A 27860-nucleotide genomic window follows, 5' to 3' on the forward strand; every position below is an offset into this window, starting at 1 on the left:
GTAATGCAGAGGAGAGTGGAGAAAGGAAACCTGGAAGCAGCTTGCTGAGAAAATTAATGGGGGACAGAAGGCATAGGTTACTGTAGGGGACAAAAAGCACACAGTACTAGGAGGGAGAAACTGCCTCAGACATGAGAAAAAGCAATGAAAAAAAGGAGTGGGAAATAAATCAGTTAAACAGAAAAAATAAGGAAAGAAGAAAGTGTAGAGAGGGGGTCCACAGGCCGGAAAACCATGATACTCCCATGAAGATAAGAAAAGCATCTCTCACAGGCAGAAGTAGGACAGCAGCATCCTGTACCTCAAACTCTTCCCAGAACCCTTGCTTGGCCTTCTCGCTGTGATCTGCCATTTTGTTCAGCTCCTTCACTCTGTTTTCAATATTGGCTGCATTAATGCGTGTGGCATTGAATGGCTGAAAGATAGATGAAGACAGAAGTCACTTTCGATAATGAAAAGAGGACTTTCCCCTTGAAAAAGGGGGGGAGTTAGGTCCATCCCCGAGACCTTGAATGTAGGACCAGGGACTTTTCTTCCAATTGTGAAGTTGGACAATCCCAATAAATGGCCAGTGAGAGGTTCTGGGGGCAGGGATTTCTCAAAGAGCAGAGGCAGATCTGTGGGCTCCTGCAGGAGTGTAGGAAAGTCCAAAACCCATGACTGTATGCTACAGCAGATATTACCTGCTTCAGATGAACCACAGCTCCAGATTTCTCCACCATTGGGTTTTTCTTGTAGTGCTCCACCAGGTCTGTGAGCGTGTCAAACCTCTCTCCTCCTCCCACATCATACTTCCCATCTGGCTGCAGAAGAGAATCACAGAAACACAGTGAGACTCAAACGTGCAATTCCCAGCTGGGGTAGCCACGAAGCTCCTGTCACAGAAGAGCAAGGACAGCACATTTCCCACCTGGTAGTGGATCATCACGTGGGTCACGTGTGGTTTCCGGTCCCCAGTCTCCATCTTGTCCTCATTTGTCAGCACCGATAATACAAAGTCTCCTGGTTTGCTCTGACTCTCCCGCACCAGAAAGCTACCTGGTTTCCCCTTCTCTGTCAGGAGCTTTTCTGCCTCCTTGCCAGTGAGATGCCCATGGTACCACCTGAAGAGCAGAGATGGAGAGCAAGGTCAGCTCAGAAATGCACAGAGCATGACCTTTAGAGAAAAGCTGCAGTTTCTGCTTGGGATGGTGCTCATGGGAAACCCATTTCTAGGCTCCCACTCTGACTGCCCTTCCCACCAGCACACCAACTTGGGTTATTTTAGAAATGGTCCCTAGTGACTTTCCTCCAACACTTTGCAAAGTCACATCAATACTTCAGCCCAAGGCTGGAAGTGTCAGGACTTTGCTCAATTCTCCAGCCAAACGTTAAATGTTAATATTAAACTACAATGTGATCTGTGGTGAGTCCACCAAGGGATAAGGTCCTGATGAAGTTCCAAATATGTAATTCTGGAAGACCTTACTAGAAGGTGGCTATGTTTTCCTTTATTTTTTTAAATGTTAAAGAAAAAAAGAGTATTTGGAGCCAGCAGGCCATGGTAAGAGAATATCAGATGCAGAGCAGGGACAATGCTAACCAGGAACAAGATGCTTTGACATGGGCTGGGAACCATTTTCCCCCAGAAGCGTTCTCCTAGGTGTAGTTAGTGCTGTTCACCTCCTAGGTCACTACCCTTAGCTCAGGGTCTGACTCCCAGAAAGTACCGGGCAGGGGGGGCTTCTTTCTGTTTCTTCTAGCTGACTGAAAGCAGAAAAACCCTGTCCCTTCGCTTTGAGCTGCGAAACCAGATTTTCTGCTGCATGTAGGACGCCTCCCCACCACTCTAGCCCTGCCCATAAGCTGCAGCTCTGGCAGATAGTGATTACAACATGCTCGGCACAGAGTCAGGCAGGCTGTCCTGAGAGAGACATCACTCCAAAGGGGCCATCACTGTGAAGCCCCCCTCCCCCCAAACAACCTAGGGCTGGTTCAGCGGCTGCTCAGTGGTACCTGTTGACCCAGCTGCAAGGCTGAGAGCAGAGCAGACCCCACTGCTTTCCTACCTGGAAGTCCACCATACCGCTCGGGAACAGCCCTGTGTTCCTGGAGGTCCTGTGGCCCAAAGGCAGCAGGCAGCAGCAGGAAAGTATTGAAGAGGAGTGGTGGTCTGGGACCACAGACTGGGAGCAGGGAGAGCAGAGCAGAGTTTTGTGCTCAATACTTCCAGGGTCTCACGGAGTGGGGGTAAGTTACTCCACCGTTTGGTCTGCACACATCCTGCATGGACATGCCTCTGTTTTCCAGCTGATCTCTCCATCTTTTCTCTTGGTCTACTGATATACTTACACTGCAGTCCCAGCAAAATGCAAGCTACCTGTGAGCTGGCTTGGTCAGAAGCCTGTAACAGCCTTGCGACACAACCCCTTCTTGGCATACCCTCCACAGCTCAAACTACAGCACTGCTGTATTAGCATTGTCCTCAAGCTAAGCAGTTCACCTGGCCTTTGCTGCACAGCAACTCTACAAAGCCACATGTGTCTCAGCTAGCTGCACAGCAGGTACCCAAGGCAGGAATGGTTCATGGTCTAACACATTGCAACAGCCTTCCATAGATATAAATAATAGTTTGGAGTGAAGCAGAAGGTGGGTTTTTTTGGTTTTGGTGTTTTTGGTTTTTTTTTTTTTGCACCTTGGAGCTTTCAATCCCTACACTCCATCAGCACTCAGCAGCGGCCCTGAGCAGATGTCATAGGATCCCAGTTTGAAGATGCTCACTACTGGCTTGCCTGGCAAGCTGCCAAGAATTCAGAGGGACGCAAAATAATATTCCAGGGACAATGTAATTGCAGCACATCATGTCTCAGCAACCTCGTCCAAGAGGACAAAGTTTATAGAACAGCAGTCAGTGATGTTGGGCATTTCAAATCTCCAACCTGGCATGCTGAAAAGGCAGCCATTTCAAGCCTGACTGGGAAGACCTCTGAAGAGCAAAATCACTTTCTGCAGGCTTGAGAAAGCATCAGGATCACAGGTCTGTGAGTTTTACTGCTGCAGGGAGCAGGACAGACCAACTCTGGTGATGTACCTCAGAGCCTGCTAACAACGCGGCTGCTGTTCAGGCCCGGGTCTTGGAAACACTGCTATTCTGACGCATCCTGCTATATTTGGACACCACCGTCATTTCATCTATTTAGAGGACTTGGACCCTTTTTTCCCCTCCCTTCTCCCTCATGCCATTAGATGTGTGGTCTGGAAAAGAAACCTTTACAGAGCTTACTTGCCAAACCAGACTTTCCCTGGTGGGAGACGAGGGGGAAACCCAGCTGAAGGGGGTTTCCACTTTTCCAGAGCTTCTGCTGATGTTAGGGGCTGCCTGTCCACTTTTCAGGCTGCAGTCTAGAATGAGCAAAGAAACCTTCCTGGCAGCAAGGGAGCACATGAGCTGGAGGGACTTCCCAGCCCCTTGGCTGAGCCGGCTCACATGATAGCATGAAAGGGAGTGCCTCTGCTCCATTTCAGGAAGTGAGACTGCAGCTTTGACTTATCCTGGCTGCTAAAGTTAGAGTAATTAGGGTCCTTCCATGGCATTGCCACCTGCCTGCCATTTCTGTTTCCAACCCACCATGTCAGCCACAGCATATGACACCGGGGAAACTGAGGAGGAGGAAAGGGAAAGAAGGTGTCATTAGAGTACCATGAGTGAAGCAGTAAAAAGAAGGTCACTAATGGGCTGGGGGAAAACATCCTGAAGCAACCAGAGATAAGCTGCATTTTATAGTGAGTCAGAGAGACATCCCTGTCCCTGTAAGACAACAGGGTGTCACCACCAGTATGAACAGTGTTACAGACTTAGATGGGATGGAGAAAGATTTTTTTGAGGGCATTTCTACATAACCTTCCACAGGCAGACACAAGTCACTTGCATGTGATTAGTTTCTTTTAAAACCAAAGCCATATACCTAATGGACTACACTTACAGGGCTGTTTGCAGGCAGGCGGACTGGTGCTGCTTAGGTTCCAGGCTGCCTGGAAACTACAGCAAGCTTATCAGCACATGGTGACACTGCACAAGTATCAGTTGCTCACTAATTTTTCCTAGCCAGCTTCTGGTCATCTCTGAGTGCAGGGCAGTTATGGAAAAATATCCCAGAAACATGCAGCTTTTGGACCACAAAAGCTAAATCACACAAAAACACACACTGTTTAAGGCTCCTTTCTGAACTCAGGCTAGGTGCAGCAGTAGGTCCTGAGCCAGCTCAGAAGACAGCATCACCATGTAGGAACCATCAGGAGAGGCCGTTGGAGCCTTGTAAACTTACCTCTCTGAGGTGGGGTCCTGGCAGTTCAGAGGGTATTTCAGCTCGATGATATTGCTGTTCTTCTCCCTCAGCAGCCCCTGCTGCTCTGTGTAGTACTGCACCAGCTCTGCAAGGGTGGCAAACTTCTCCCCTCCATACAGGTCATAGTAATCCCCTGTGTTCTGGATCTTAATGTGTGTCACCTCATCGTTTCTCCTGAGGAAGGAAGGCAGACACAACAGTGTAAGCATGAGAGAATGGAAACCAGGAGAAATGTAGCACCAGCCTTCAGAGTCCAGCCACATCTAGAACAATACCTACCTCTTTAAATTACACCATGCAATCTCCATTCACTCAGATGCAGCCCATGCTAACCACACTTTTACAGGTAGGGGTAGATATGGAAACTCCTTGGGGAAGGTTATTCAGCCAAGAATTGACTCTACACCTCTTATGCTCCCAGCCCACTCTGCCTCAGAGACAACCTCACAAGAGGAGGTGAATAATTCATTCTTTACCATCCCCTCCACTTCCTAAACCACTTGTCCTCTTGGCCAGATGAGGCTGTGACCTCACTCTGATTTACAGTGCACCCTTTTCTACCCACAGAAGCACTTACTATCATCTAATTAGCTTAAAAAACAACATCAGCCTCCCAAATCAGTATATTGCCTAGCATTCACAAGCTTGTTTCCCCCCCCTCTATGAACAGTATAGAAAGGGTTAATGAATTTTCTTCCCCCCTGCGGTGCCCCTCCGAGCCAGAAGGGTATATGGGGGGAGAGGGGGGGGAGAGGGGGGGGAGAGGGGGGGGAGAGGGGGGGAGAGAGGGGGGGAGAGAGGGGGGGAGAGAGGGGGGGAGAGAGGGGGGGGAGAGGGGGGGGAGAGGGGGGGGGAGAGGGGGGGGGAGAGGGGGGGGGAGAGGGGGGGGGAGAGGGGGGGGAGAGGGGGGGGGAGAGGGGGGGGGGAGGGGGGGGGGAGAGGGGGGGGGGAGAGGGGGGAAATTTGCCCATGCTGAGTTGCTCATAGCCTCTTTCAATTTGTTGCCAAAGCAACCATGACACTGAGATGCAGGAGACTCAAGGTGGTATTGGCAGCACATCAGGTCAGACAAGAACCACCATTTTGCACAGTATGAAATTAGAAAGGCTATAGTGGTTTGTGCATGAGGTTCAACAGAAAGAGGAGCCAGATCCAAAGCAGAGCCTCTGGGGCTCTCAAGTAGCAGTGCTGCTCCCCATTTTACCACCTTTCTGCAGCAGGGTACACCCTCATGACAAGACAGGCAATGCAGTAAAAGACTAGGTTGCTGCATGGTATTGGGTATCTAGCCCCAGCTCCACAAAACCATCTGTTGTTTAGTTCCCTTTGACTGGAGGTACCAAGTCCCTTGGAGCCTGGACCCTACTCCTTGATTTCAGAGAGAGGTTAAAATCTGGCCCTCAAATGCATGTGCTGGCATAAGGCTCTGTCTGCCTTAGGGGATGCTGGCACAGCTACAGGAACACAGCTGGGCTGTATCAGCTCTGGGCCTGGATGTGCAGAACAGACTGTGTGCTAGCATCATTTCATTGTGCTCATCACCTGATAAGTTTACTGGTGTCGTGCTAAGTCTGCATAGGGTTTACGGTGGTGCCATTATATTTAGATACCTTGTGCAAATTCCTCTAGTCTAGACAAGCACTTGGAGCAACACCAGGGCAGCTGAATCCTCCCCTGCTAGAGGAGATTGAGCTGCTTCTGTCCTGCCTTGCACATGCAAGACAGACTCATCTGGCTCCTCAGGTAAGGAGGAAAATAATTTGTAGTTCTTAGGAATTCCTCCATAGTACCTCCCCTTAAAAACTATGCTGAACTATGCAATGCAATGGCTATTGAAAGTTCACTTGAGAGGACTCTGCTGACTTTGCAGCAGCTCTCTCTCCTGCAGGGCCTGCTGTGCTGCCTAGGAGCAGGAACATCAGACTCAGTGGACCCAAGGCCGTGTATCTGTAGCGCTGTGGGATGACTGATGAAGGGTGCACAGAGTACAGAGAGGCACAGCAGACAGGGATACTACCATCCCTGGAATGCACTCATGTTACCCAGAGGTCTGGCTGCCTTTACATAACTACTGCCATGGATTTTGCAATTTCCACATATCTCTGGGTTTTTAATAGTTGTGACTTTTGGCATCTGAGGGGTTTGTCTGTCATACAAACAGGCAGACTAAATGCTGACCATCCAATAAGATGTGCTAGAGTAAGCTTATCAGTTCACAGCAACAGTAGTGCAGCAACAATATGAGGACAGGCTAGGACTGCGCAATGAGACCTGTGCTGAGCCTCCAATAGTCCACGGAAACATTAACAGAAGTGTGCTAACACAGCAACGGTGTGTTCCCCCTTCAGGCCTACCTTCATTAGAGACATGACTTATAATTAGACTGCAACACTCTAGCCACGTTCAAGCCACAGTCACTACATGCCACACAGCTCTTCCTAAAACATCATCCTGACAGGTGGCATTATCCCCATTCACTCGATCCCAGTTGCTTAAGAGGACTTTGCCAATGTAGAACCAGTAATTCCAGTCTGTACTTATACAGCCATTCTTGCATGCTTGGCCTGACTTGGGTAGGACACTGAAGTGATTTCAAATTAGTACTAATTAAGCAGAACCCACTAGAGTGCAAACAGCCTAACAGTATCCATAGTGTTACCATCACCATGCATTAGTAACCTACAAACCCAGCAGCAGACAGGCAAACAGGCCTGAGTGGCAAAATCTGTATCTCAACACTTTGACGAAAAGGTCTCAGAAACAGAATCCAACTGTATGCAGCAGGGAAAACTGCGATGAGTAGCACTCCTGTGTATTTAGTGAGACGCGGTTAACTTTTCCTGGTACATACGTCAAGTATGGCTCAGATCTGGCCTGCCATGTCAATTCCAGCCGTCTTATGAGCAGAGACTTCAAAGTTTGGCAGTGTCTGCATCCAGGGTATGCACAGAACTCACTAGAAGGAAACTGGCTGTGAAATTCAGGTCCTGGTCAGGGCTCTGATAACAATGCCTCCTCTCCAAGAGGAGCTGGCACATGAAGTGCTCTGGCCATTCATGCCAGCAGCTGGACATGAAAAGTCTTTGTGCAGCACAGAAGGCACCAGACACATACTATGTTTGCGCCATTTGGCCAGAGGCTCAAAAGTTCCCTTCTTTCCACAGCTCCCTGCCCCATCCCAACCCCATTAAAGACCTACAAAGGCTCAGTTCACAGAACACCCTCCCACCCCAAAGGCCTTCTAGCACTTCAGGAATGAAAAGCAAAGAGAAAAATCAGGGTCATTTATCCCATGAGCCCTCAAGGTCAATCTAAGCACAAAGGCCATTGATTGACTCCTATTTCCCTCCACTTCTCCTAAAGCTTGCGTCAACTCTACAGCTTTAAGCTGGATGGCAGAACTGGATTCCACAGTAACAGCATCCACAAAATAGTGTCCTCAGTGCACTGCCTGAGGAAAGAAAGCACAAGGGAGATGCCCAAATACTCAGCTGCTTTGTGCCGGAAGGCATGGCTACCCTCTGACTAACAGACACACAGCTCTCGTGTGCAGCACTGTTTGCTAGCAGAAGCTGGCTTCTTCGGCAGCTTCAGAGTTGGTCAGACAAGTGATGGCTGCCTCCATTCTCAGCTAAACTTCTTTTCACCATCAGACTTAATTGCAATCATCTACAGACTTTCAGCAGAGATCAGGGCGGCTGTGTGTTTGTGCTACAGAAACAGAGAAAACCCCCTGCTCTGCAAAGCAGATTGCACAAACAGGTATGAGGAATTAAAAAGGGGGAAGTAGGATTTGCATTTTAACTCTCATTATGCAGATGGACAACTCTAGCCTATAGAGACAAAGGTGCTCTTGTAAGGTATCCCAAAGATAAAGGGAAAAGCCCAAACCAGTAACTAACCTGCTAAGTCTTACTTTAGTCCCACTTTTTCCACAAAACCATCCTTGCTTGCCCTCTCCCTGCCCCAGCACTCCTTCAGCATAGGAAACACGTGCCATGGTGGAAAGCCCTGCTGAAGATTATTTAATACACAGGAGCGTAGGAGACTGCTAATGTTCAGGAGCAATTTTATACTACATTCAGATAATTTGGAAGAAACTAATTCACCAACACTCAAAGCCATTCGCTATAGAATGAATCATGTTTCCCAAGCCCCGCCACTGCACACATTAAATAAAAAATGAAAACAGTCGTTGACATTTTTTCTTTAATTTGCAATAGTTATTGGAGTGGTTATTCCTTTTACAGTACAAATAAGACCAGTCTTTTGCAACCAGCACAACTCCCTTGCTAGATATCCAGGAGGCTTTCTAGATCCAAAATGTTCCAGTTGGTGAATCTGAATCTCATGTTTCAGTCCATACTGCACTGTCCAACAGTATAGATGCAAACAGCTATTCTTTGCAATGGAGTACAGTTAATAGGAAGAGGACTTTCCAGAAAAAAGACTTTTTTTGTCACTGAAGGCAGAAGAGCTGCTTTAAATGTCAGAAATATGTTTGCCTGTTGCATCCCAAAAAGTTTTTTTGGTCATGTGTTTTTTCTGCCTGCCTCAGACAGACAGAAAACCTAGAACCTCACAGCACGCATGTGAGACCCCTTCTGACAAGCTGCAAAAACCAACTCCCAAAACCCCAAATGTTCTCTACGCAAAACAGGAAGAGCCTCCCACAGGGTTTAGAAGCTTGGCTGAATATTTGGTTTCAATTAAATGATTGTCTGGGCTGACAGAGAAAACTTATTATCCACCAATACAAAAAGACAAAATCAATTGACATTCGCATGCATTTTCAGAGGTATGGCCAAGAGAATTCTAGGGATCAAGTATGGATTTCAAACACTTCATACCGTGGGCTACGGCTAGATGTCAACTTAAATTCATGACTATGGGCATGAAGCAAGTCAGCTCACTGCCTGAGCCCTACTACTTACCTAAGGTGTCCAAAATAGAGTAGCTATTTAAGCTGCAAGTCCAAGGATTGAATGGATACTTGGATCCGAAGCCACTGGTTGTTTTTTTTTTTTTTTTTTTTTTTTTTTTTCCTTTGGGTGAGGGAGGGGAAAAAAAAGAACACTGGCTCAGTACTGCTGCATCAGTCATACATTTACCCAGATGCACATTCAGGCTAGGATCTCTCTCTAGAGCCAAATTTATCTGGGATGGGAGAATGCTAGCTCCCAACCATGCAGAAAGAACCACCACCAATGCAGCAGTCAGTGCTATGAGAGAACCTCAGTACTGAAGAGAGATAGTTAAAAGCATCTCTTCTTAAAGAGCCCACCACAGTAATCCAAGCTGGTGAAGGGTCACTTGCAATATCTCCATTTTGGCCTCAGTTTGTCAGGCCCTAAGACAACAGCTGCGTTCTAGTATATGGATGTCATATGCTCAACATGCAACAGCAGCACATGGCTTTCTGCTCACCATGGTAACTTGGACAAGCATCTCCCAATTTAGGCACAAGTAGGCTATCCATTAGACAAACATCACAAGGCCTGAGTCAGTCTGAGCCAACTAAAAGAGGGGACATGGGAGGGGGGCAGGGGAGTTAAGCATTAGCCAAGCATCACCTGCTCTAAGGTCTTTCATCTCAGAGAGCTAGAGACACTAGGGCATCCCTTCCCACCTCACACTTCCCAAATGCTGTACATGACAACAGCAGACATCAGAGCACTCTACTTCCTGCTGCAGGGAGCAGGAAACATCCAAACTCTCAGGCACATCACACAGGCTCCTGGGAAGGCTCAGAGCCTTCCCCGATCACACATGCCCAAGCCCAAAGGCCCACAGAAACTGCTAAAGTGACTCAGTAATGCATTAGGAGGTGATGCACTTGCACACAGCTGTGTTAGGAGCTCTGGGAGGGGCATAGAGACAAAGCACATCCAAGTACTCAGTGAAGTCATACACTGGCACTGTTTCCCCACAGGGCATTTACGCTTTTTGCATTCCTGAAGGCACTTCCTGCCCCAGGCAAAAACACCCAGCCTTCTGCCAGTTTCTCCTGAAGTGAAGCCCCTTTTGCCCTGGAAATGGATGTGAAGCACAGACCATTTGCCAAATGTCTACCATCAAAAGGCGGCTTCCAGAATCCCCCACCATGCCAAATGTGTAAACAACAACAAAAGTACAAGTAAAGACAGAGATATCTGTTAGCAATACATCTCAGGCTGAACTATCTACTTCCAAATAAATTCAAGCCGTTCCAAGACAAAAGACTTAGTTGTCAGAGGAGAAAATGCTTTCTTAACGGGGAAAAAAGTCTTGTGATTAAAGTACTTGGTCAAGATTTGATGATCTGATTGCTGTCCAGTGCCTTCTCTGAGACTCCCAAGTCTCAGAGACTCAGACTTTCAGAAGACTGTGGAGTCTTCATTTGTTTCCTAGCTCTAACATGAAGTCAGTACTTCCTTAGCTGGCTGGCCTAGCTTGGAAAAGGCAGCATCAGGGTCTCTCTCTCATTAAGTGTTTGTACCACATTATGGGGCCTTAACAGGGCTGGTATAAGTGCTATTATGATAAGACACAAGGACAATTGCTTTTGAAAAGAGCCTCTTCCAAGACTTCAGTTCTTTTCCAGACCCAACTTTCTTCCTTCAGCCCGTCTGTATTGTTTGCGGGCAGCAACTCAACCACTGCAACACATTTATAGTATTGATTTACTCCTTTTAGCAGGGTATATATTTTATAGGACAGAAAATCTTCCTTGATTACATGTCTCACCCTGCATCCAGAGAGTATTTGTGCAGCCTTTTACAAAAAATAAAAATAAAAAACAAAAAATCCAGTAAAGAATAGGGAAACCACTCTGGGAGAGAGTGCAACTCTCTAACAAGATTTTGTTACACAGAAGCACTTTGTATCATATCCCATGAATCAAGATAAGATCTGTTCCCATAAATTTTGACCCAGTTACCAAGTACATAGGGTTTCTAATAGACAGTTCTCAACTGTCTTGGCACTTGCATTAGTGCTGTGGCAACAAGCCAAGAACCACTTAGGCAAACTTTCAACATGCCTTTTCCTTTTGTTCTAACTATTTACCCAGACCTGGCCAAACCTGTAAGAAGCTGCTCAGTTTCTTCATAGGCGATTCTAAATATTTGGTCTTCGGAAAACATTCTCTGACAGATCCAGGCATGTACTGAAGGTCTGACACATGTGACATTCCCTATGTGGCCTCCCACATTTCTCCCCCAACCTTCACTTTCAAAAGGACGTTTGTTCTCTTCAGAATCAGGTTTAAAATTTGGAAGACTGACTATCAAAAGCAGACCCAGTACCAGCCCCTTCTGGAAAAGGGGATGTGACATTGCATATAAGGCAGACAAGGCAGCTTTTACAACAGCTTCCTATCAAGACTGCAACATGCAAACAAACTGCTTGCGCCCACCAAAAATCCCCTGACCAGCAGGCTCTGCTCCCAGCATCCAGAACAGCTTCCATAGCAATCCTGCAAGCCCAGTTCCAGTTTACAGCCCCTTGCAGGTTGAGAAGCTAAGGCATTCCTGGCATTGTTCATAAACAGCCCCTTTCAGCGCCGGTTTTGTGAGCCACTGTAAAGAAAGCATTAAGTGTTGAAGTACTGTCAGTTCCTTGGGCAGCCACCACTTCTCATAACCTACAGAAGCCAATCCCTTTAATGAGAAACATCACCCACACTAACTGATCCAGTGACACAGAGCTATCTTATTATCTGAGTTGTGGCAACACTGAAATACCTCCAAAAGAGAGCAGTGCTGCTGCAACTGCATAGAACCAAAATGAGACTGCTCGCATCTAGGCACAGTAGATATTACTTCTGCCTCACTCCATCATCATTACACTTCAGTTGAAGTTGCCAGACCATTTTCCTTCCTGTACCCCTATTGATGTGCTCCACATGTTTGCTGGAGTGCCCAGAGAATGAGTTAAGACCAGCCAATAAATCCAAATTGCGTAGCTGGTATTGACACACCACTATCACACCAAGCAAACTTCTCAGAAACACAGTCCTCTTGGCACTGGACTACAGCAAGTGTATCTCATCTTCTTGGTGGAATGACCTATAGTACCCATCTGCAAAGATGTCCCATGAAGGATCACATTTCAGAAGGACTGATGAAAGGAGCCAGGAGAGTCTGGGGATGACCAATTACAAACTGCTAGCAGTTTGGACTCCAAGCTGAGGAATTTTCCCAAGAGCTTTTTCCTATTATCTTAAGGCCAGGAGAAATATCATTCATTCCTTAACCATATCATGTCCTCTTCATGTGGCTTGCCTCTTTCTCTTAAGGGCTGAAAAAACAAAGCCCTGTGAAGGCTATTTGCCGCAATGGTAAAGGCTAAAAAGGTACACAAAGGGGAAGAAAAAAAGGGGAAGTAGACACAGACTTTTGTGGAAATCTTCTCATAACTTCTACAATATTAGTTCCTAGCCCCTCCTCAGGGACACATATCTGGATGTGCACCAGCACACAGGTCATTTGGTGCGTGGTCTGGTAAGCCAAAACTCCAACTCCGACTTTCTTTTCAGCCCACATCCTCTCTGCAATTAAATGGAGCTGCCTTTTCCCTCACTGGTTTTCAAATATCCTTGAAGAAGCTGAAAGGGGGTTGGGAGAAGGAGGAAGAAGCTCCACTTTTTTCTGGAAAAGAAAAAAAATACATACACACACACACATATATAGCCCTGTCCAGTGCAGAGACAAAAAAGGGCTCTTCTTGTCAGGATAATACATTGTTCCATCTGTATGTGTGTGTAATGTAATGGAAAAAGGGGAAAACATAGGGGGAGGACAACAACCCCAGTTTTCAGCTTTCACAGCACAAAGTTACTCATTCTGTACTCTATTGCATGTTGCAGCTCTAAATACCAAAAGCACTTATGCACATTTTTGAGGCCATCAATATCAATGGGGCAAGAGCACATTGCTCAGATGAAGCATGGGCAAAACTGTTTTACCTAACCAGGGACTATCTCCAAGCAAAGTTTCCAAACCCAAGTGTATAGGACAACTCTTGCCTCAAGTCATGGAACAGAGAGATGTGATGAGCCAGGAAGCAGCAAGGACTTGTAGGTAAAAGTAGCCAATGAAGAAGGAAAAAAGGAAAAAAAAATCCTTTTTTCTTGTGTTCATGATGCCTCAAAACTCAACGCTTGGTCCCTAACCTTGTGCATTGTTTAATGTGCTTTCCTGGAAACATGGTATGTGTCACAGCTTTGGCTTACTTAGAACTTATCACTCTGTTTGCGAGAGTTGGTCAAACTTTCCACTGGCTGAAATGTCCCAGTGGGTTGTGGCAGTATTGTTTAATACTATGATATTAAGGTAAACTGTATGGCTCCGCTCGTAACTTGCATCTCTACTGCAGAGCAATATCCATGCATTAAGGGTGTTAATTGGCTTGAGCTTATGATTAAAATAATACTGTTGTTAAATATTTACTGCAATACAAAGGTGTCCCTAGAATAGGAAGTGGTCCAGGACCCCCTCTGATAATTTGACACTCCCCTCCCCTACTCTCTCTGCCTTCTGACACAGAGAAAAAGAGTAAAGAAATAATGGCAATAAAAACAATGCTTTGGGGACTTCTTGGCCAGCAGTAGCTGTTTTACAGGAGGCCAAGTTTTTAATCCACTCAGTCTTAACCTGTGCCACAGCTGGTACAGCGAAGGCCATGGACCAGGACAGGTGGAAGGTGACAACTGCAACAGCAGAAACATGCGTGGACTGTGACTGAGGCACAGGGATAGAGCTGGGGAAGAAAATTATGCAGAGTTGTGGAATGACTCCACAGCACAAGGCACAAGTGCAGTAATGCAGATGTGGGAGTTGGCTCTCCCTGCAGCGCAATTTATCCTGCTCTTTCAGGGTAACTATACTGCTAGTTGGGTATCTTTCCACATCATGACACTTGCACAGACAGGACCTGCATCTGGGCTTGTGCACTGCCTGGCTGAGCAGGTGCTGTCAGTACTTCACTTTATGATCAGACAACACCCTGACTCACAAAATTACATGGAAAGAGACACTAAGCTAACACGAAGACAACCCCATCTTACACGTATTCCCCTGCTGTCATAACTTGCTCAAGGCAGCTCTGTGTGACTAAGTATATTTTCCATTCTAATTAGACAGTATTTCCTGTGTCTCTCATTAACTCACAGCCACTTCTGACTGCAAGATTACGGGTGAGCTAATGAAGACAGACTCAAACACTCCCCACCTTGCCAACACACAGGAAAAACTGGACCTTTCTTTTCCTGCTGCCTTGCTCCACAACAGGAAGAGCTTCGGTCAGTCTGAGCTGCCTGACAGGCAAGAGGTCTGTCTGCTGGATTTTATTCCCCAACACAAAAGGCAGCACATAAATAAGGTTCCAAATCCTCCCTCTTGCCAGAGCTAAGAATTGACTGCACTTTGCACACAGGGCAGAGAGAAGCCCATGTTTCAAGTCCAGAGACAAAAGTAGGGGGAAGAAATAAGGCTGAGAAACATTTCATCTGAGTGGTTAAGACAGCAACAGGAGAGTAAAGTCTTACAGACATACAGCTCGGACCTGCAAGCAGCTCCCACACAACATGGTTGGGGGAAAGAGAAGCATGGGGAGGGACCAAGGCTCAAACACCGCTGGGTGTTGCTCACATCCTGTTAGATGTCAGCACCCTGCCAGGTGGGAACACTCTATCCAGTTTGTTGTTTGCACAAAGTTTCTTTAAACACAGTGTAGATAAAAGGATGTATAAACTCAATAGATTTTCCTAAACAAAATGAGGGTTGTTTAAATTCAGAGGGGAGTAGAAGCGGTCAGAGGGGGGCAGAGATTTGTGTTACAAGTGCCTAGAGGAACCATTGCTGAGCTATTTCCCTCTAACACACCAGACGGATGGCTCTCACTGAAGGAGGTCAAACCACTGCCTTAACCACACAACCTCCCCCTTTTCATTTCAGGGACTCAATGGCCAATGCTGCTCTGCCTCTTCCCTTTAGATCACCTTCAGAGTGTTCTACCCTATGCATCTGCTCCACCGTATCCTAAAGGGCTGCATTCACAAAACTGCAACCCTCCTTTCTACAATTGCCTTGGTCCCAAAGGACACAAGAACACTTTAAAGATGATGCATGTGATGCTGTCCAGAAACTCAGCAGGCTGGTCAGTATGTTCTCTCTCTTATGGAGATGTTCCTGGGATCCTTTACAGACACAAAAAGCAAGCCTCTCTCAAAGGAACTTTACGTAGCTGCATTTGAAACTGGAGAGAGATCATTAATTCCTGCAGGGACTGAACCTGCTCTCCCCATAAACCTAAGCATGCATGTTATCTTCCCTTCACTTGGGCCAATGGCTCCAAAAAACACATTTCCTAATGTACGTAGCCAAGCCTGGCAGGACGAGCGCATGTGCATCCCAGAGGGATGAGCAAGCCAGGGAAAGTGTAGCATGAAACTTTTAGCACAGACTCTGCAGTGATGGGGAGAGTCCATTGACTATCTGCAAGTGGTACTACAAAGATATCACCTCTGTGCACCCTTCCCCCCTGCTGCCCTTGTACCTACATTCATTGGAGCAGAACATGCTGGAAAGTTCAAGACAGCCTCTTCCTCCAATTCTTGTCTGCTGCTGTTCGCTTACCTGACAGAGAGAGTGAAGTCTCCTGGGTTGCTCTTACTGGGCCGAGCCAGAAAGCTGCCATGGACCCCCCTGGTCAGGAGCAGCTTCTCTGCCTCAATTCCACTGATGTTGGGATGAAACCACCTGCAAAGTACAAATGTAACATGTGAAAGAGCAGTATGGCCTGAGCCTGCAGATGCAGTCTTCCTCCCTGTGAGGCAGCCAGAGAGCCCAATCCTGCCTAGCAGCATTTTGACCATCCACCCCACATCATCACAGTAACAGTTTGCACTCAGAAAATTCATGTATTAGAGTGGAGAAAGTCTTCTCAGACATCCATCAAGTGGACGGATGGGACTCTTTCCTAAACTACTTTGCCTTCTTCTTCCTCAGTTCAGGCAAAGGCCAGAGCTCTGAAAGCTTTCTGTAGTATAGACATGTGACTACCTCTTTAGAGGGACCACCTGCTTGGGAAAATAATTCTGACTCTTCTGGGTCCAGGTCCGATCCTGGCTGGCTGCCTCCCACCCAGCACCTACCACGTGCAAATCCTCCCTGGTGTCATGCTGCTGGCAAATGAACTAGATCCAGCAAAAGGCCTGCATCTCCGAAGGAACTTGGGACATTGCTTTAAGGGCTTCTCTGTGCGTTTCATGACAGAAGAACAGCAAAAGAGCTCCAATATCAAGAGCACCAAGCCTCTTTTTCTCCACAGGCCCCAGCGGGAAGCCAAGCTTCTGTCCTTCAGCCTCTCCTATTTAAAGTCTGTTACAAAAAGAGGGTACACAGACATGAGGGACAAAAGGCCTTTCTCTGAGGCTCTGTCAGAGCAGAGAAAATGCATGCTCTGGTCTGCAACATACTGAGACAGTGACAAACCCTTGTGCTAGGAGAGGATTTCTTAAGCATCAGTGCAAACACATTGCGTGTTCCAGGATCTCCCTCTTCACCCAGTTCGCAGATAATAAGCCTGTTCCAGTCCTAGCCAAGGCAGCTTTGACTCTTCAACTTAAGATGAAGCAGCTGCTTTTTTAAACTCTAACTAGTTTTAGTTCAAGCCATGGTGCCACAGCCAGTCTTCCCATGAGCACAGAGGAAAATGAGCCAAACCATGGCAATTACTGAGTCTAAAGCAAAATTTTCAGCATGAGACCAGAGCATAACCAGGGAAAGCAGCAGCAAATGAAATGTTGCTTTGCATGCTGTTGGAAAGCAACAGTGCTATTAGCATACGTGCATAACAGGACATACTAGAAAAGGGAAGAAGAGACAGCTCACCCTTAGGGGAAAAATGTTTCATCATGCTGTAGGCTACTTTAGTGTAATCTTCATGTTTTAAGTGTCATCAAACCATTTACTGACCTCATTTCTGATGCTATCAGTTTTGATCAAGCTCTTTTGATGGAATCGCAAGAACTGGTGTTTCCACAGACTTTAATGTGTGCTAAGTATGCATACTAGGCCAATGATTTCTCAAGTGGCACCAGTTTTATGGCTTGATTTTTCAGAAACCACTGAAAAAAAATTTTCCTCCTCCTAAGGCTCTTTTAAGTAATCAAATCACACAAAAAGCACTTCAAACTGACAGTCACTCAGTTCTGAAGATATTCTTCAGTTTGAGCTCATGCTCCAGCACATTTCTGCATGGGACTGGTACAATATTTTTCCATGAGCAGGAAAGAGGAGAAGACAAGCCACAACTATTTCTATTACAATAACAAACCTAGCCAATTGAGTGTTTTCTGGACAGCACTGACTGCAAGAGAAGAAGCTGCACTGGCTCAGAACTCTCCTTTGAGCAGAGGACAGTCTTCTAAGTTTCTGCACGGCCCGAGGTCTGCTTTGCCACTTGGACAAACAACTAAAACACAACCCTTCATTTGCCATGCAAAGTGAAACGTGGCTTCTCGCAAGGAACATAGCTGGAAATATTTAGTAAGTTAGTCCCTTGCATACAGCTGTCTTGTAGATCAAGCTAGCTAATTCACTGTCCTCACAAGGGGTTTACAAGTTTATCTTGATTGCTGCAGAGAAATGCACAGTCCAGCATCTTGCTGCGTGCCTGTGTTAGGAAATACACCCAAAGACTAAATCTACAAGCATATGCTCACGCACACTCATTAGAGTGTTTGCCTCCGAGATACACATAGGAAAGGTCAAGAAATGTATAATCTCCTTCAGAATTTGGGATTTCCTCTCTACCACCACAAGCCAAATAGTTTTGATTAAAGATCCTTGGATACTGGAGGAAGAGAGCTCTACTAGGAAAGGGCCATAGAAACAGATGGTAAACAGAAATTCCAACATTTCCAAGCCTTGTATTCCTGACATCACAAGAGTGACACCCTTTTATAAATCCACCATGTGCAGGGCCAGCACTTAAGTGTTCTGTAAAACTGCTACTGCCAGAGGAATGAATGCCTCTAATGGAGCTTAATGAAGCTCAGGGACAAGGCAAAGTTGCCAAAGGCCACACATAATGTTTTCATCAAATGCCTAATGGCAATAAAAACAGGGCAATACTGCTAAATAGAATGTATAGGAAAAACCTAAGGAAACATCTGTAGTGGGATAAGAGCCCTCATAGACACATGTCCATAGCTACAACACATCCTGGTCACCTTGACAGCAGTGTCTTCTGAAGGGTGTACACTCCTCAAAGGCTACCATAACAATAGAACCACACACACTTTTTCCCTTATCACCAAACCACTCAATACTCCCATTTAAATACTCATTGTCTTGGGATGCAGAATCTCAGCTAAAGCCAGATTTTTTCATACCGAAAAACCCAACTTTTTGCAAGTTGTCAGTGTCAGGAAGAAGGTGGAGGTACTGGGGTTGTAAATCTTCCAGTGCCTGAGGCACCAAGCTCCCACAAGAAAGAATGCAACAGGGAAAAGGGACCTTACATCCAACATCTCTCCAAATGAAAGGATGAGAGTTTGGAAAGGCAGGAAAGTTTTCCATAGCCCTCTTCCTTTTCCATCTCAGCAGCTTTGACCAGAGCTACAGAGTCCATTAGCATCAGTCCATTTTAGCATCCTTCTCTCTGTAAAAATGCTCCAAGGGAATAGGCAGGCACTTGCAAACCATCTGTAAAAACTTAAGAGTGGGACAGTACTGTCTACCAAGAGGCAGGTGAGGAGTATACCAGGGTCAAAGCTGGGGGCCTGTCAACTTTGATGCTGTCTTCGTGTCACTAAAACAGAAACCTAAATGCTAAATATCCTTTCCCTTAATCACTCCCCCTGCTTGGAAAGGAACCAATTCATACAAGCATTCACAAGCCACTTGTTATTTAGCTTGCAGGAAAAAAACGATGAGCTGAGGAGAAAACCTCTGCAGCCCACACTAACAGAAGAGGCGGAAAGACGAATTTCCAAATTCAGCAACAAAGAAAAGGGAAAAAGCCCTCTACAAACTCAAGCACCTCTCCCATGGATTTCCAAAACAAAGAAAGGCTCCCTGCACAGTTCATCTTCTGAGGGCAGTGCGCTGATGGGAACGTATTGCTTGGCACTGCCTCGCACAGGGCGCCTTCTTGAGCCAGGGAACACACTACAGCCCTGTGGCATGAAAGGGACAGTTTTAAATTCAAGGTCATCTCCATTTGGGAATTCCAGGTCTGAAATGCAGCATCTTCCCCACAGAGGCTTTTGTGCCTGGACTACATGGGAATTAAAAAAAAAAAAAAAAAAAAAAAAACCTGAAGTTTCAGTGCCTCAATCCCTTGCGCAGCTCAGACAATCACACGTGACTTAAAATCCACCTCTCCCATTCAGTATATGCTGGCAAACTACTTCCAGGTCTCGGCTCACCTCTTGCTCCAGTAAACAGTGGATTTAAAATCAATAGCAAAGAACAACCGAAACAGAATTCAAGGCTCATTCCTTGTGAAGGCTGCCACATCCTACTAACTCAATGTACACAGAGAGCTTGCTTGCTATAGAGCTCTCTGCTGCTTCATCCCATGAGTGAAGTCACAACTGCCACTGCCATTACATATCCTTTTTTCAATATAGCTTTTATCAATATAGCTTATTTTGTTCCTGGCCTGGAGTAAGCTGGAGTATTTGCACAAAGCATCTTTAAAGCCATTTTTCATTATAGGTTTTTACTGAAGTACATTTGTTGGTATGCAAAATCAACCCACAACACAGCAGATGAGAAGAAAGCACCAATCCACACATCCCTCACTTAGTGAGGATACTAAAACCTGCAGACAGTCAAAGAGATCCCTACCTGTTCCAGCCTGCATGCCCTGGCCATGCATTGGAGGAACTAGCACCACTCATGTGCAGTTGAACCCAAGGCTTTGATTCAGACCTTTGGACACATGAATTCTTTATATGGAGATCTGTAATGCTCTGAGAAGGAAAGCAGAATAAAAGGGAAACAACTGCCTAGAAAAAAAAAATAGTATCGTGCCATTTTTTTCAATGGCAGTAAGCGGCAAGCGTTATTGTGCAGCAGGTCATTCAGGCAACCATTCAGTTGTTAGTGCTTTTTGTAGAACTGAGTCACCCCTAAAGAATTGCTTTAAATAAATAAGAGTGGGGAGCTAACAACTTTTCATCTCTACTTCTACAAGTAAATACACATGGTTTACTTCAGGCAATACTGCTTTCCTGCAGAGAAATGAATTTGCCCTCCATGGTTCAATCAAAAACTAAGGTAAACTAAATTAAAAACAAAACAAAAAACAAAAAAAAAATCCTCAAGTGCCATTCAAGAACCAAAGGCACACAAACCTACACAAAGAAATGTATTAAAATATACAGATAAAACTTGCATGCAGCATGTCTCCAACACAGACTTAAAAAAAGATACTGCTTGGGCCCTGTATGGAAGGGAAAAGAGTATGATTCAGTCAGGACAGGAATCAACACAGCATGGCAGGAGGGGGCTCTGTTTAGATTTCAGATCAGTCTGACTAATACAACAGAGCGCACACATTCAAAAGTGGAAAGAAAGGTCTGATAACCACAAGAATGCCTGAAAGCCCTTTATGAGAAAGCTGGAATGACTAAGGGTATTGTGGAAGTGACAACCACTGACATGGTGTTCACTCAACATCACTTTCCTTGCAGGCAACCCCACAAAATATCATCCCCAGCTCTTAACTTTGCATCAGCTCTTCACCAGCTCTTGCACTCCCCACACTCACCTCTACCAACAGCCCTCACTGAATGGCTTCCCACCAACAGGAAGGCCTTGTGCACACCTAGAAGTGGTCCTATTTCAGCACTCAGGGGCCAGCACAAGCAGATCTAGGCACAGGTCAGGCAAAGGCAGATCAGTTTCTCCAGTGAGGATTTACCCACTTACATGAGAGGGGAAATCTTAGGCAGATGCCCACCCCAGGACTTCCCCCACCCATGCACTGTGATAAATGCCAGTTGATGCAATGGCTACAAACCCTTCCTGATCCTGTGGGCATTGAGATAAGCAATGGTGGAGACATGGCTCCCAGACCCAGACAAATCAGATACAAAGTCTGGTTCCAGAATAGTCCCTTGGGCAGGAGTAACATTCCGGCCAAAGCTCAGAAAAGGAAACCTTCCTCCAAGCTAAAAATTATCGAATAATTTCTCTTTATAAAAGAGTTGTCCCTTCCATACAGTGCTACTCATTTCCTCCCTAAAATGAGCAGGAAATGCTTTTTTTTCCTGCTGAAATTCATCCTTGTGCCCTTGTCTTGGAATAAAACTTAACAGATAGCTGAACAACACTGTTACACCCTCAGGAATCTATAAAACACAGCATTTTTAAAAACCTAGCTGTGATTCTTGGTATTCTGAACAGCTCTAGCAAATAACTAAAGAATAAAAAGCACCTAACCTGAAACGATACTTAAGAGGCCACTGTGGAAGCAGGGTGCCAGCAACTTGCTCCCTCAGCAGATGAATTCTTGAATACGACTATGTTTGAGGTATCACGGAGGGATACAGCTTCCAGCTACCACTTACAGTGCTGCTGGTTCCTAAGATCCATTAACCTATAAGTAAACAATAAAGTTTCTAAGTTCCCAAAAGGAGAGGGAAGCAAGTTACTCCAGATCACTGCCTTTTCCTTTTCCGTTATCCCTATCTCAGACTGCTCAAAGAAGTAGCAATTTACATCTTGCGCAAAAAAAGCTCCCAACTGAATACATTGGCCACTGAGACTCAGACTGGCAGCTCTCTCCAAGACATACATCCCAGAATACTGTACACATGGAAAGCCATGTTCAGCACCAGAGACTTGAAAATAATTGTCAGAACTCTTGGGAACAGCATGTACTCTGGCTTTCACTGTACTTATTTTGGGGTGTCCCCATAGCAGGGAGCCAGGACAAGAGGCCCACCTAGTGCAGCCCTGCTAGAGCCGGAGTACGAACAGTTGCAAACTAGCCTTGTGTGCAGAGATGAATTTAGTCCAACATGAACAGGAGAGTTAAGAGCATTTGAAATGGCAAAACTTTTCCTTTTTGGTTGGATTTGGAAAGGATCAAAGCAAATCTGGCCCAAGAGACATGACACCTACACATCTGATGTGTGGTTAGCACTGTTTAGTTCTACACAAACACCAACCCAGCAAGCTGAAGTGGTTAAAGGAACTGCAAAAGGGAGAGGAGGGCACCAACTGCCAGCCCTCTCCTCTGCTATGCTGAAGCCTTGTGACACTCTCCAGGAGTCAGTGATCACAGTAGATGCTGTTGATATAGAGCGAACAGACCCATAGGTTCCCCAGCCAGAGATATCCCTCCTCCCACCACAGTGAAGGAAGGACAGGATATGGACTCTGCCCTTAAAGGCAACCAAATAAATTTCTTCCAGCAGCGAAAGGAAGAGGCTGACTTGTGAGAGCAGGAGCAACCCAGCCCTTTGCAAAACTAAGTTTCCTATTTAGCAAATAGGAAGAAATCTTTAAGAGCTGCTCCAGATACCTATTACCCATTACAAGGGAATGTAAAGGCCCGGTGTTTGCACACAACTCGATGACGCTCCTTTCAGTGTCAAAAGCCAGCAGAAGGGTACATACCACTTGAGCTCTCAAAACAGAGTCTTTGGGACTCAAAGGTGTTAGCAAGCTCTTCTGGGCTGAGTGGATACTGCTGTCCCATGCCTATAAGCAGCCTCTGGGATGCAGGAAGAGTTACACCACAGATTAGAGCTTGAAGAACAGAGAAGCTGCTCTTTTTCTGAGGAAGGCTTCCTTGGACTGGGACTCAGTTAGACCCTGCTGCCTCTGAGGACAGCTAGGCTCAGGACAGCAAGGTTTGCTTTCTACAGATTGCCTGCTGTTGAGGAATGTCATGCCCACACACTCAACAATGCTGCTTTGGCCTTTTCAGCTGGCCAGTAACTTGGCCAACATACAAGACTACAGCAGGAGACCCAGAGCTAAGAGTACTCTTTTAGGACCCATTTTTCAGAGAAACTCTGCCTGCTGAAGAGACCAATATACCTATCACACTTGCTGATTTCCAACAGGAGAAAAAAAAACCCCCCACAAATAACAAAAACAATCTAACACTCCTCACTTACATATTTGGGACCTTCTGCAGATATGGTTCAGCGTAGGAAGTATCTCTGGCATTGCAGCTCTCCTGAGAGCAGCAGAAATTTGCTTGTGTGAGCAGGATGTTGCTCCTGCACTACCTGGGGTCAGGGGAAGCTGGTTCTTAACCAACTGAACAAAAAAAGCTCATAATGAGAGAAGTCATCTGTGGACCACATGCTTCCAGGAGCTCTTCAGCTTGTAAAGCCACAAAGTTGCAAAGGGAAGAGAAGACCTTCCAGAAGCTACTCAGGATCCCACGTGAAACAGGAAGCATCAAGAGTTCCAGTAATGCCAACTTCAAGCACTAAAAAGGGTATTTAGACTTGGAGTGTGGGACTAACTTATCAAAAAAGGACAGTAAAAACAAGGCTGCATTCTTCTTGTTAGAAGGAACTCAGGGTCACTTTGTCCAAGCTTTTCTCTGGATCCACCCAGGCTGAAAGTTTCCTCTGCCCAAAACACAGAAGCTCCAATACTTCTTTGAGAGAATCAGTAGAGACTCCAAGACAGATGCTCAGCTTTGCAGAAGGTCCAGCAACACTGCAGCACATAGTGACACTGACACTGTCCCACCTGGGGGAGTCACTTAACAAGATGCTAAAACACTGACCATCAGCAAAAAGCTACAGCAATGTGCCTGCAAGTCATGGCATGGCATTTCACAGACCTGTAAAAAAGACTTTCCTGCAGAGATGGAAATAAGCATTCTATCTTAGTTGAGGAGAAGTTACACTCTTCCTGCTACATCAAGACTTAATTTAGTAAAGTGCACATTCACTATATAGCAAAGCTACTATTGGCTTCAAGACCTTTACATACCGAATTATTAGCATTCGCATCTTCATCGAAAGCTGTTCTACACAGGCATGTCTGCATATAAAGCATTTCTCAAACCTGACTGAGCTGCAACAGCCTCCTTTGTTGTCTCTAGGCTGGTTCAATTCAAAGCCCATCAGAAGACTCATTATGCCAAGCATATCCTCAAGGGAATGTGTTAAACAAATATACCTGCAAATCTATTCAATTCTAGATACAGGTAAATATTTTCATTTTCCTAAAGCAATTAGCATCACGACAGCTAACTGTGCCAGTGCAAAACATCTGATATACCCCAAGACATCTGTAAACATCTTTAAAACAAAACAAATAAAAATCCTATTATGGTTCGAGGCCATCAAATCCATTTCCATAGCAGGTATACAAGTCTGTGTTGCATTCTCTGGGGTGCAAGTCAGTTCTGTAGTAACCTGCTTGCTTCCTTTCCTGTATATTTTATAGAGCACTTTCCTAATGGATCTCACACTGAGGTGAGAATGATTAATTACTTTTTCTAAGAAGGTACCCACTCAATTTTCACCAAATTCCAGTATGACCTGGACGCCTAACATCCTTTCACCCCTTTAAAGGAGTCCTGCATTTGTGCAAACCAAGATCTCATTGCTAGCACAAACAGAATCATCTCAAAGCAAACAGAGTGTTTACACAGAAAGTCTGGACTGTTTCCATAAGCATTACTGTTTACTCCAGTATTTAAAGACAAGAAACAGCAGAAGCAATAGTGAAGAGCGGAAAAACCAACTGCTGAGGCTCTGATCCTGTTCAGAGGTTGGTGGGATTGCTCTGAACAAGCAGATTCACAGTTTTCACCCACTCAAAAGGAGATCTTTTCAAACTATCTCAGAGAAGCATGGTGCCTCCAGCCTTCCCATAGACTTCTCCTGACCACTCAGCATGGGTAAGGCAGAGCACTTTCGAGTTGTTTCATACCCCTTTGCCAGCAGCTTTTGACGACATGCCAAAAAAAGACTCCAGTGGTAAGCGTGATAGAGCCAGAGAGTGTATGGCACTAAAGCCCGAGTCATGCAGCACAACACATACTTCATGCGCTATTGCCAAGGTCCCCTGGCTCTTGAAGAACTCATTAACAAAAGTAGCTGTGGAACTGCCAGGACTCACAGTAACTGTACAAGAGCAGATAAGTAGGATAAAACCCTGTGAGGCCTTTAACATGGGTAATCAGTCCCCACAAATAGCTGAGTGGTGGTTGCAAAGAAGAGAAATATTAAACTGCATGGATTAAAAAAAAAAAGCTGCATTGAACATTCTGCTGTTAGGCAGAAATCAAGCTCTCATTTCAGCGGAGAGACAGGTTGGTCATTTTTGTGGGCAAACTCTGTGGAGTTTGTGTAGTCTTCTCTTTTAAGCAGCTGATCTGCTCCCCTTTGTGGGCAACGGCCAGCCAAGGTTGAGGATGCATGCTTATTTCCGACCACCAGCCCCATCTCCTTGAGAAGGGGCCAAGTTTCCATTGATGTCCTGTGAAGAGCTGGCTTTTTGTTCAACAACTTTTTTCCATTCAAATTCAAGGCATATGGCTGGTGAGAGTGTGTGCACAGAGGGACTTCCACAGAGAAAACAGTTATGCAGAGTCAGTGACCCAAACCAGATGCTTCTGCCTTGGATCCCAAATTCTAACCTTTTCCACTCTGTACTGTCAAGAAAGGTCCAGTTAAGTCTTTTTCTGCTGCTGAATTCTCAGCACACTGCTTAATCAATGTGGTTTCCAAAAGGGCAGCCATCCAGTTGTATGGGATCAACATCACCTTAAAAAAGCTAATTAACCACTCATCACTGATGTTCAGCAGGCCGGGGTCTTGGTTTATTCCCATCTCTTTATTAAGAGCTACTGGGTCCACTCAGCCTGTATTTAATCAGTAATAGTGCTCTATGCCTCTCCTTGAGCACTACCCATCAGCTGATCTGATGGCACACTGCAGATGAGACAAGTGGGTTGTCCAGCCTCACCCAGCAGAGTGAGGCAGGAAATAAGCTGTCTTAAAAGAAAAGGCATTTGTACCAAATTCCTTCCCATCCCAACAGAGTTCTCCCAAGCAGCTATGTTGCTTGCGGAAGGCTGTGGACTTCTGTACCCTGTCAATGGACTACCTCAGTTTCAGAGAGCAGGACAAGCCAGGCCTGGGTGTTCATGGGTTTTACTTCAGCAGACAAACAAAAAATCTGTAAGACACCCATGTTAGTGGTGCGCACCGCATTTAGTGCAGCAACATCAAGATGAAAAGCTATCGGTGTAATAACCCCAGTTAGCTTGACCACAGCACCCTGTACACATTACCAGCTAGCATGCATCACAAACATCTCTCCACAGAAAAAGATCACAGCACACTCCCCCCAGTCCCTACAGTGCTCTTAACACCCAGGGAGGTGAGCAGAAGCAAGGAGCTGAGATACCAAACTCTTCAGAGGATCTGGCCTCAGAGTCAGTTATAATGCTCCAAACACATGCAGTAAAGACTACCTTTGCCTGAAGACTTCCTACCTCCACACACATCACAGTTAACAATCACAGACAGCACTATATCAGAGAAAAGAGCTGAGGCACAGTGATCCAGCACACAGTCTCAGTGACCCAAAAGCAGTGGGCACAGATAACTCTGCCGCTGTAAGGAAGGGGTGCTGATCAGACCAACCATGTTCGTTACACATGGCCAGACCCCGCAGAACTCTTCTGCCAGGCTCAGGTCAGAGGGTCTCGCCCAAGCCCCCCAAAACAGCAGAAAAGTCAGACAAAGGAAATCCAAAGCCATAGTTCTGCATATCAGATCCCTAGTTTCTATCCCACAAGCAACCTCTGAAGAAGCTACTGGGTACTATTTTCAGCAGCTAATCAACACTGCTGTGAAGGAAGACCAGCACTGCTCGGTCTTTGAGCCTTGTTGCATTACTGAAACTGTGCTGTAAAAACTGCTCACACCCTCACTGCAGCTTAGGTATTGAGCCCTAACCCATAACGGAAGTCCTCCCTCCACATCTCTGCTGAGCCAGCCCAGTCAGACTCCCTTCCTAGCACGTGCTGGTACACCTATCAGGGACGCCTTCTCTGAAACTTTTGAAGCTAACACGTCAGGGCTTAATCCCAAGGCAAGGGCATCCTTTTCTTACTGCAGCCTCTGGACTGGACCTGCCCATCATGAGAACATCCCCAGCCTGATTGTCTTCTGCAGGATATGCTATTAATGCTTGTGCAAAGTGGGCATGAAACAGCCTTAGCCTTCAGCAATGGAAACCTCAACCTATATCTCTGCCTATGAGCTAATAACCTCAATGAAAGGCAGAGCAGCTTTAGCACACCTTTATTCATTCCTGGAGCCAACTAGTGCCTGGCCTTCTAACCGCAGAGTTGTATCAGGTACACTATCCAAAGAAAGCATTACTTAGATCGTGCTCAAGAATAACATCCTCTTTCACGAACACGTAACCAAGACACAACCTGGACTGATAAGGGTGTAGCCAAGTACTGAGTCGACTTCAGGTTCAAAGACTGCAGTGACAAGTGCATACACAAAGGCCCTTTTATTCAAGTAAGCTGACA

At 45.8% G+C, this 27860-nt stretch overlaps 1 protein-coding gene across 1 annotated transcript in view; it reads right to left on the reverse strand.

Moving 5' to 3' along the window:
• Positions 1-27860, reverse strand: part of LOC112983482 (tyrosine-protein phosphatase non-receptor type 11-like) — a 59936-nt gene that overhangs the window by 9209 nt on the left and 22867 nt on the right. The window contains exons 2-6 of the mRNA XM_064525502.1: positions 15944-16066; positions 4305-4499; positions 911-1103; positions 684-803; positions 302-415 (exon numbers count right to left, since the gene is read on the reverse strand). Coding sequence (XP_064381572.1) covers positions 302-415; positions 684-803; positions 911-1103; positions 4305-4499; positions 15944-16066 — 745 coding nt within the window. The remainder of the gene's footprint in view (positions 1-301; positions 416-683; positions 804-910; positions 1104-4304; positions 4500-15943; positions 16067-27860) is intronic.

Source organism: Dromaius novaehollandiae, chromosome 24 (assembly GCF_036370855.1).
Source record: "Dromaius novaehollandiae isolate bDroNov1 chromosome 24, bDroNov1.hap1, whole genome shotgun sequence".
Taxonomy (NCBI): domain Eukaryota; kingdom Metazoa; phylum Chordata; class Aves; order Casuariiformes; family Dromaiidae; genus Dromaius; species Dromaius novaehollandiae.